An 11,403-nucleotide genomic window follows, 5' to 3' on the forward strand; every position below is an offset into this window, starting at 1 on the left:
ATACAAATAACTAAGTTAGTAAAACCCAAGTCTTACCAGGATGATATGCGCACATGAAAAATGAATGTCAGGTCCTTGAGAAGTGAGACAAACTGACAAACATCTTACGTTTTTCGTTAGTAGGTATCCTCCCCCCCCCCCCATCCAGCGTCGGAAGTGACGTCACACAAGCCCGCAAAAAGAGTAAACGTTAGCATTCTTAGCTTTCTCTCACTTTTTATTTCTACGTATGCAACTCCGAGGTGCATGTCACAAACTAATACTGGGCGATTTTACAACTACGACACATCCCGTGGTTGCAGCGCATGTTCAGTGTAGAAGGCATATTATGGGACCTTCACAAGACAACCCTTTGCGTCCAAAAAAATCTAGATCGATGCACATTAGATTATTATTCATATAGTCATTAATTTGTATGACAATCAAATTTGATCATGTCGTGTGTCACCAACGTTAATTTTTTAATCAAACCCAACGTCTACAACTGCAGGTTACAACCACAAGTTAAACTCAATGTCTACATTACCAAAGTCTACAATTACATGCAAGTTAATCAAACCCAACATCTACATTACCAAAGTCTACAACTACATGCAAGTTAATCAAACCCAACATCTACATTACCAAAGTCTACAAGTTAATCAAACCCAACGTCTACATTACCAACGTCTACATTACCAACGTCTACATTACCAACGTCTACATTACCAACGTCTACAAGTTAATCAAACCCAACGTCTACATTACCAACGTCTACATTACCAACGTCTACATTACCAGCGTCTACATTACCAAAGTCTACATTACCAAAGTCTACATTACCAACGTCTACATTACCAACGTCTACATTACCAACGTCTACAACTACAATCACGTTCAATCATCATGTGTCACCAACGTTGATTCTTAACTCAACTTTTTTAGATAAGGATCTAAAAATGTTCCTCTCGTCTGCGGATTACAGATGGCAGCAAAATTTGGCAAATTAAAATATTTAGCCTCTGGTCTCTTTTTTAATTCATCCAAACTGTAACAGTTGACAATTCCTCTATCCCGAGTCTGCGGTTTCTGCGGTTTTTGATTAATATCGCAGCCGTACTCCTTCCCAGTACCTGAATCTCCAGTAGGATTCGCAGCAACAAGAACCTCAGATTGGTTTGCCACTGGATCACACACTGCTTTCCAGTAGTATCCGGGAGCGACAACGCGTTTATTCAGTAAGAGTGTATGGCCATTTTTGTCCAATAATGTTCCACCTTTAAAACGATTAAACGAAGTCATTTATCATGTGATTCGTCATTTACCATTTATCAATTTTCGACCGAACGAAATTTTTCGTCTGATTTTCTTTTCAATTGTGAGAATTCGACAGTAGCGGCACGGAATACCTATCAGAAGAATAACTCTATACTATTTTTTCGTAAGTGTGATTCGTCATGATTCGTCACTTAGCAAGTGCATTTTTTTTGAGGTAGTCACCCCCCTGCCAATGTCTAAAATCAGGCCATTTTTAGTATTGGCAGGGGGCTGACTGCCTCAAAAAAATGCACTTGCTAAGTGACGAATCATGACGAATCACACTTACGAAAAAAGTACAGGAGTTCTACTTCTGATAGGTATTCTGTGGTAGCGGATTCCCTTCACCTGTCACAATTGAAAAGAAAATCGAGCGAAAAATTCCAGCTAGTGGAAAACCACTGCAGTAATGGAATGTGGTCCCCAGTTGCGGCATTTATTAGTACAATTTTTTCCATCATACAATCCCTTTGCTTTCTTTAAATGCAACAAATCTCATTGAAAAATCACGGGCAGCCGAAAATTTCAGAAAATGTAAAGCGAAAAATTCCAAAGAAGGTGATATCATCTTGAAATTCAAAATACGAATAGAACAGACGAGATCTAGAAACAGTTAATATTTTTTACCATATTTTTTGACCTTATGGCTTATCAGTTAGAACTAAATAAAGTTGAGAGTTTTCTATGTCAAAAGCTCGATTAGTTTATATATATATATATATATATATATATATTTATATATATATATATTAATAATATATATATATATATATATATATATTTATATATATATATATATATATATATTGATATATGTTATAATTGGCTGTGGAGTTCTTTGTCATTCTAAACTTTCATTTTGAGACAAATGAAGAATTGCCCGAGAAGAGATTAAACGCATTTACGGATTTACCTGCATGTCCCCGTGACGACGTAAACAGGTCGTTGTTTATTACTAGCAGAGTAAGTCCTGACAGCTTTTTCCACGACAGCCCAGTTTTGTGAATTGAACACTTGCCATTGTGGTGCAGCGTTAGTGATTATCATCGTAATCTCACGTTTGTCGTCAGTGTCGAATATATTGTTTGGCGTGAGATGGCCCCGGCTGTAAAAGTTGGTTTTATAGTCAAAGTTTGGAACTATGTCTTTTTGCTGGAATTTTTCGTAGTCTTGTTTGGTGTCTGCTTGCGGTTTTGGAGCTTTGAAAATGAAAAATTTCGATGCTGTTAGTGAGCCCGTGTTGTTGAATATTTTGTCTCAAAAGTAGCATTTGACATTAGGTTTTTAATGCCTGCATGATTGTGTATAAATTGTTAAAGTGCGTGTAACATTGACCCATGTAATTCCGAGTTTTATTGCCGTTCAACTTTTATTCACTCTTTTTTTATATTAAATTTCTTTTCTTCAGGGCTTTTCTCATTGTGTTTTTATCCCTTTTAGACCTTTTAAAGTGAATACCGATTTTGCCGCCATCTAGTTTTCGCTGCTCGCCCTGCATGTATTAAGTTATACATATTAAGTTGAACACTCTACATTATAAACACTGTTTTTCTGAGGTTTTAGTGAAGAAAAATACACTGGATTGAACGAATGAAACACGTGTAAAAATATGTATAGAAAAAAAATGTAGTTTCCCTTAAACTTGGGGTATAAATTTTTAAAAAATCTCTAAAAGTATATGCAAGACAACTGAGCATCATTATTTTCCCTCAGGCAAATAATATGTTCCCTTCAAAAAGGCTTCATGCAAAGAAGTCCATACATTCACTGCCAGAGAATGACTGAGTATATATAGTTGAGCCATCTTGTGGGACGAAAATTTTCTTAAGTGCACCAGTGACTGTCGCTTCCCGAAACAGAAAGCTGCCTAAAATAATCACTGTAACCTACCAAATTTTCCTTTGTCATTTACCCAATCGCCTCTTCCTGAAGCTGAAGGGTCGCCGATAACAACGTGTCCACTGAACTCTGGAATGAGGGTTTGACTGTTATAACAAACAGCAAACAGTGCTGTATTATTGATGCCATAACAAAGTCCAGAGCGTTTGCCACCACTACAATCTACTTTTGAGGCAAGAATAGGGGTTCCTCCTTGCTTCCAATCATTAAAAAGACATTCGTTGATTTTGTCGCTGAATGCATTGCGATCTTCATCATCAGCTTCAACAGAAATCAGCAGGCAGTTAGATATAATTGATACCAAAAGAAAAAGACAGACAACTTGCTTCATGGTGGTCGGACGTATACAGCAACTGTTCTATATATAAATAGAAATATATTTCATTTGTTAAATGTGTTGTTGTGATCAAAGATGTAAGCAATAAAACATTAGTTGTATAGATAGGTGTTTCCAAAATATACGTGTTGAAATAATTTAACATCCGTTTGGGAACATGCAGAATTTATCGACGAGGAGGCGAAAAGTCAATAAAATACAATATGCTTTAGACAGAGCAAGAAAAATTTATCTCTACCTACATCTATATAGACCTGTGCAAATTGTTGCAACTAAAATATACATATTTTTGAGTTTCATTCAGACTACAATTGACAAAGTAAATTCTATTTATTAATCTTACCTTGTATATACAGTCGGAAAAGTAAATTCTTATATTTCTAAGCCTCTTTCTTCTTCGAAAGTTTCCACTGCGCGTAATGAATTTGGTATTGTTTGATTGTTTGACTGTTTAATACGCCTGTATTTATAGTCTCTCTGCATGCATGCAAGCCTTCACAATCTTTGAGACTGACATTCGTATATTACTGGATCAGTTATGCATCAGTAGTAAGGTAATCAGATGTTGAGAGGTTCATCATGACATGAAAGGGATTACATTGCTACGCTATGTAATCCTGCTACGCTATGTAATGTGCGGCCTTGTGCGTTATTACAGCCGCGGTTACAAGATTTGATTATACTCAACATAAAATTGAAACGACGATTTGAACTCGCATATATTTAGCACACCATGCTGACGCTCTATAGTCTCTACCATTTGAGCTGTCGTGTCAACTGTATCAAGCACAATTTCAAATAATATATAAGCGTGCGAGATATAGCTCTATTTTGGGCGGCAATTGAACCGCTTAAAATGGAAACAGTTTGTTCAATAATATATAAACAAACACAGCTAGACTAGACTCTTTGTAAAAGTAAAACTGTTTGTCTCATACTGCTGGATGGCTTGGTGAAGACAAAAATCGTATTTATGAATCATTCTTGCATAAGCTCAGTACAAATTGTGTTGTCACCACTTAATAGTAAACTAATGCAAAAACGCAAAAACATCTTTCGTATAGTGAAAATTTATACACTTGGAGTCCCATGATGAACTGTGCAAGAGAACTTTCAAATAATTGCATGGTCGATAAATATGAAATAAATCATTTCAAATGGGAAGTTTTTTCATTAATGTATATACAGTACTGTCCAGACATAACTTGCGGTTGCGGTTACTATATGTTGCGGTCGACCCATAGAAACCGCAGACGACCGCAAAGGAAAAAATACTTTCGCAGTGCATGGCGGACGAAATGTTATGAACAGCTGAGAAGGACAACACAGTAATCAAATCGACCGAGTTAGGCCAAGGTTTAACCTACGTCTCACCGCAGTTAGACCTCGGTTCTACCGTGACCAGACCAAGGTTTGACCAAGGTTAACCGCGATTTTTGCTAGGTTATTTCTGGACAGTATATACTATATAAATAAACGCAAAACAATATTTTTCTTGACAGGCCAGGAACATGTTCAGGAAACGTACAATATACAATTCTCGAAATATTTAGTCGACGTTTTGGTCCCAAGTATTACCAAAGACAGATTGTAAAACTAATTATTTTTAGTATATTTTTACCCATGCAGTACTGCAGAATAGCTTAGTTTTGATTATCTTAGCACAGCACTCGTGTGCTTGGGTGTGTGTGTAGGTCACAGCACTAAGTATATACTTCTATTTAAACGCAACAAACCGTTCGAAATGAATGATTTTGCACTTTGAGTTCCATTACGCCCTTGTACCTCTTTCTTAGAAGCCTGAAATATGTTCAGAAATGTACAATACAGCTCTAAAGAATATTTTGGGCGACAATTGAACCGCCGCTTAAAGTGGAAACAGTTTTGCTCAATAATATATAAACAAACACAGATCTAGACTCTTTGTCAGTAAAAGTAAAACTGTTTGTCTCATATACCGCATGGCTTGGTCAAGACAAAAATCGTATTGTTCATTAATATATACATTACACAACATAAACGCAAAACATGCATCGTTCGTGCTAAATAATTTTGCACGTTGTCGTTAAGTTCCGTGATATCACTCATATGCTTGTATACCTTTCTAATAATCGGAAATGTACAATATAGCTCTCTTTTGGGCGGCAATTGAACCGGAAAATGGAAACAATTTTGCTCAATAATAGATAAACAAACACAGATCTAGACTCTTTGTAAAAGTAAAACTGTTTGTCTTCGATATCGCTGGATGGCTTGGTCTAGATAAAAATCATATTTATGAATCATTCTTGCATAAGCTCAGTACAATTTGTGTTGTCACTTAGTAAACTTATGCATAAACGCAAAAACATCTTTCGTAGTGAAACTTTCGTATGATGAACTGTGCAAGAGAACTTTCAAATTATTGCATGGTCATGAATAAACCATTTCAAATGGGAAATTTTGTTCATTAATATATATATACACAATATAAACGCAAAACATCGTTCGCGTGCTAAATAATTTTGCACGTCAAGTTCCATGATTCGCTTGTACATCTTTCTTGACACGCCTGGAACATGTTCAGGAAACGTACAATATAACTCTCAAAATATTTGGTCGACGTTTTGGTCCCTAGTATTAGCAAACACAGATTGTAAAACTAATCATTTTTAGTATATTTTAACCCAGTACTGCAGAATAGCTTAGTTTTGATTGTCTTAGCACAGCACTCGTGTGCTTGGGTGTGTGTGTAGGTCACAGCGCTAAGTATACTTCTATACAAACGCAACAAACCGTTCGAGATGAATGATTCAGATGCACTTTGAGTTCCATCACAACCTGAGAAGTCTTATTTTGTATCTACCTTTGCCAAAAAGGGATAATTTTTATCGTTGAACACCAATTTTAGCTCAATAATAATCAACAACAAGAGTCAAGACGCTTCAGAGTTCAGGGAGCGTTAACTCGCTGGGGCTGTGCAATTTATGCCTTTTAGGAAAACGTTTTGTGGACTACTGGTATATATTCAGATTCAGCACTATCACAGCAGACAATCATAGCACACTATCACAGTACTTACATGCACCACAATGATTGCACTTACATCAACCACAATGTCATAGTGCGGAACTTCATTTGTATGCTGAATGTAACTGATTGCACCATTGTTTTGGGAATGTGAGCCATATTCTAAGTTTGCTTTTGAAAATTTATGCCACTTAAACTGGCTGCCTATACCCTAGTATAAACATATATGTTCAATATCTGTTCCCCACACAACCACACTCTTTCATTTGCCATGTGACTGTTGTGAAATACTCATTTAAAGACATATTCATGTGTGGATGTAACACGTGCTCAATCTCTCTCGTGTGAACTACAATCTTTTGTCGAACTAAATGATGATATATTTGTCGACCAGTTATAGCATAAGACAATGCATAAAATAAACAGTTACCATCACCTTGTATAGCACTGCGACATGTCCCCTTAACTTCTCAAATCTTGCCGTCATTTTGTTCTACCCGCAAAATATCACCACCCGCCATATTTGCCCGAAAAGGGCTGCGAAGGACGTAGTCTCAGTTGCGGCGCATGCTCAGTGTAGAAGGTATATTATGGGACCTTCATAAGACAACCCCTTGTGTCCAAAAAAATCTAGATGCACATTAAATTATTATTCATATTATCATTAATTTGTATGACAGTCAAATTTAATCATGTCGTGTGCCACCAAAGTTGATTTTTTAATCAAAACCCAACGTCTACAACTACAAGTTAAACAAACCCAACGTCTACAACTACAAGTTAAACAAACCCAACGTCTACAACTACATGCAAATTACGTTATTATTGTTATCATTATTCATGTAATACAATCATGTTCAATCATCATGTGTCACCAACGTTGATTTCTATTTCAACCTGTTTAGATAAGAATCTAAAAAATCTCCTCTCTTCGACGGATTACAGATGTCAGCAAAATTTGGCAAATTGAAATATTGAGCTTCTGGTCTAAGTTTTAATTCATCCAAACTGTAACAGTTGACAATTCCTTTATCCCGGGTCTGCATTTTGTTAATGCAACCGGCCTCCTTCCCAGTACCTGACGTTCCAGTAGGATTCGCAGCAACAAAAACCTCAGATTGCTTTGCCACTGGATCACACACTGCTTTCCAGTAGTAACCGGGAGCGACAACGCGTTCATTCAGTAAGAGTTTATGGCCATTTTTGTCCAATAATGTTCCACCTTTAAAACGATTAAACGAAGTCATTTATCATGTGACATGAAATGAAAAGTTTCGACGGAACGAAATTTTTCGCTCGATCTCTGCCATATTGGATGAATTTCACACAAATCTTTGACATTTTTTGTATTTTTTCTCCATTTTAAACATGTGGGGAAAATGTTTTCAGGATTACCATTAATTTATTGCTTTTTCTATGGATACATTTTATTTTTTGTCCAAAAACCGTTGTGATATACACTTAAAGCGGGATATTAATTGCCAAGCAATAATTGGCTGTGGAGTTCTTTATCATTCTATATTTTCATTTTTTGAGACAAATGAAGAATTGCCCGAGAAGAGATTAAACGCATTTACCTGTTCCTGTGACGACGTAAACAGGTCGTTGTCTATTATTACTAGAGTAAGACCTGACAGCTTTTTCCACGACAGCCCAGTTTTGTGAATTGAACACTTGCCATTGCGGTGCAATGTTCGTGTTTATCATTGTAAGCTCACGTTTTTCGTCAGTGTCGAATACATTGTTTGGCGTGAGATGGCCCCGGCTGTAAAAGTACTCAGTCTGTGGGTTAAAGTTTGGAACTATGTTTTTTTGCTTGTATGGGTCGTAGTCTTCTTTGTAGTCTGATTCAGGATTTGGAGCTTTAAAAACGAAAAATTACGATACTGTTAGTAGCTCGTGTTGTTAAATATTTTGTCTCAAAAGTAGCTGTTGACATTAAGTTTTCAATGCCTGCATGATTGTGTATAAATTGTTAAAGTGCGCGTGACATTGGCCCATGTAATTCCGAGTTTTATTGCCGTCAATAAAAATATTTAAAATATTAAATAAATAAAATATTTGACATCATAACCAAAGCATGGTTATATTGTTTAATGTTTGTATATGAGCACGAAACATGCTTCCAACTTTATATAGTCATAGGAACAGAATTAGACCATTTAACCGGCGTGGTTATCCATGTCAAATCATATCATTCACTGCCAGAGAATGACGACTGAGTATATATATTCAATTTGAGCCATCTTGTGGGACGAAAATTTCTTTAGTGGACCAATGACTGTAGTTTGCTCGCAGACTGAATTAGGGGGCTGGAACCCCAGTGTAATTTCCGGCCTCCTAATTCATGCGTCTGCAAGCAGGCTACAATGACTGTCGCTTCACAAAACGGAAAGCTGCCTAAAATAATCACTGTAACTTACCAAATTCTCCTGCTTCATTTACCCAATCGCTTCTTCCTGAAGCTTTAGGGTCGCCGTTAACAACGTGTCCACTGAACTCTGGAATGAGGGTTTCACTGTTATAACAAACAGCAAACAGTGCCTGCTTATTGAAGCCATAACAAAGTCCAAAGCGTTTGTCACCACTACAATCTACATTTGAGGCAAGAATAGGGGTTCCTCCTTCATTCCAATCATTAAAAAGACATTCGTTGATTTTGTTGTCGAACGCATTGCGATCATCATCATCAGCTTCAACAGAAATCAGCAGGCAGTTAGATATAATTGATACCAAAAGAAAAAGACAGACAACTTGCTTCATGGTGGTCGGACGTATACAGCAACTGTTGTATATATGAATAGAAATATATTTCATTTGTTAAATGTGTTGTTGTGATCAAAGATGTAAGCAATATAATATTGTGTTAGCAATATATATATAGGTGTTACCAAAATATATAGGTCTTGAAATGATCAGCAAGATTAGTGTAGCTTTAACAATTAAGATCTATTTTAACGTTTGGGAACAGAAGTTATTGACGAGGAAGCGGAAAGTCAATAAAGTACGTACAATATGCTTCACGGTAACACATGGCAAGAAAAAACTCATCTCTATTTCTGGACCTGTGCAAATTGTTGCAACTAAAATCTACATAGTTTTGAGTTTCATTCAGACTACAATTGGCAAAGTAAATTCTATCTATTAATCTTACCTTGTATATACAATCGGCAAAGTGAATTCTTATATTTCTTCTAAGCCTCTTTCTTCTTCGTTATGAATTTGGTATTGTTTGTCTGTTTACTGATAGCTACGCCTGTATTTATATAGTCTCTCTGCATGCATGCCTTCACAATCTTTGAGACTGACATCCGCATATTATTGGATCAGTTATGCATCAGTAGTAAGGTAATCAAATGTTGAGAGGTTGACATGAAAGGGTTACATAAATTGCTACGCTATACGTGCGTTCTTGTGCGTTATTAGGAACTGTTTTCCACTTCAATCGTATCGTAGCGTAACGTAACGTATTTCTGTTTCCGAATTCTGAAGTATTCAACTTGAACTGATGACTATAGGTTACTTCTAACAGTACTATATATGCTAATAATGAACAAAATTTCCCATTCGAAATGGTTTATTTATCGACGACCATGCAATTATTTGAAAGTTCTCTTGCAACAGTTCATCATGGGACTCAGTGTATAAATTTTCACTACGAAACTCGAAAGATGTTTTTGCGTTCATGTATATATAAGTTTACTGACAACACAAATTGTACTGAGCTTATGCAAGAATGATTCATAAATACGATTTTTATCTAGACCAAGCCATCCAGTGGTATGAGACAAACAGTTTTACTTTTACAAAGAGTTTATTCTGTGCTTGTTAATATATATATATATATTAATATATATATATATATATATATATATATATATATATATATATATTATAATTATTGAACAAAACTGTTTCCATTTTAAGCGGTTCAATTGCCGCCCAAAATGGATCTATATTGTACATATCTGATTATCTTCCCAAGAAAGGTATACAATCGAATCGTGGGATTTAAGGTGCAAAATTATTTAGCAGAAACGATGTTTTACGTTTATATTTGTGTATGTATATTATGTTTGTGAACAAAATTTCCTATTTTAAGTAGTTTATTTACCGTTTATTGTACGTTTCCTGAACATATTCCAGGCGTGTCAAGAAAGATATACAAGCGAATTATCATGCATGGGGCTTAGCACGAACGGTGTTTTGCGTTTATATTGTACAGCACTGTCCAGAAATAACCTGATAACCAAATCGAAAAAAACCGTAACTCGTAAGAAATGTCTGTCAGACCGAGTTAGGCCGAGGTTTAACCTCCGTCTCACCGCGGTTGGATCTAGGTTCCACCGTGATCAGACCGAGGTTTGACCAAGGTTAACCGCGGTCTTCGTTAGGTTATTTCTGGAACGCAAAACACCGTTCGTGCTAAATAATTTTGCATGTTAAGTCCCATGATTCGCTTGTATACCTTTCTTGACACGCCTGGAACACGTTCAGGAAACGTACAATAAGAACTCTCAAAATAATTGGTCGATAATTAAACCACTTAAGATGGGAAATTTTGTTCATTAATATATACAATATATCAACGCAAAACTACACCGTTTGTGCTAAATAAATTTGCACCTTAAGTTCCATGATTCGCTTGTATACCTTTCTTGACACGCCTGGAACATGTTCAGGAAACGTACAATAAGAACTCTCAAAATAGTTGGTGGGTAAATAAACCATGGGAAGTTTTGTTAAAATGGGAAGTTTTGTTAAAATGGGAAGTTTTGTTAAGGAACTGGGCATATTGCGTGTTAACGATGTGTACTGGAAATCGTATCTTTTCATATGCCGATACCTTGGCGCAAGTTGAG

The 11,403-nt window shown here is 36.2% G+C and overlaps 1 protein-coding gene across 5 annotated transcripts; it reads right to left on the reverse strand.

Annotated features, from left to right (window-relative positions):
* Positions 1–443: 443 nt before the first annotated feature.
* Positions 444–9,804, reverse strand: LOC114535923. Of its 5 annotated transcripts, none has more exons than XM_028557278.1 (4): positions 9,696–9,777; positions 3,187–3,548; positions 2,214–2,495; positions 444–1,256 (listed from the first exon to the last, which is right to left on the reverse strand). In XM_028557278.1, exons 2-4 carry the CDS (start codon positions 3,524–3,526, stop codon positions 907–909), a joined length of 972 nt encoding a protein of 323 aa, XP_028413079.1. In that variant the 5' UTR covers positions 3,527–3,548; positions 9,696–9,777; the 3' UTR covers positions 444–906. The 5 variants fall into 5 exon arrangements, with proteins under 5 accessions (XP_028413079.1, XP_028413071.1, XP_028413084.1 ...); XM_028557270.1 differs by lacking the exon at positions 9,696–9,777 and adding an exon at positions 3,876–4,000 and having other exon boundaries at positions 3,187–3,553; XM_028557283.1 differs by lacking the exon at positions 9,696–9,777 and adding an exon at positions 3,876–3,880.
* Positions 9,805–11,403: the final 1,599 nt, after the last annotated feature.

The sequence above is a fragment of the Dendronephthya gigantea genome, unplaced genomic scaffold, assembly GCF_004324835.1.
Source record: "Dendronephthya gigantea isolate DGI-Jeju-01 unplaced genomic scaffold, DenGig_1.0 000002F, whole genome shotgun sequence".
Lineage (NCBI taxonomy): Eukaryota > Metazoa > Cnidaria > Anthozoa > Malacalcyonacea > Nephtheidae > Dendronephthya > Dendronephthya gigantea.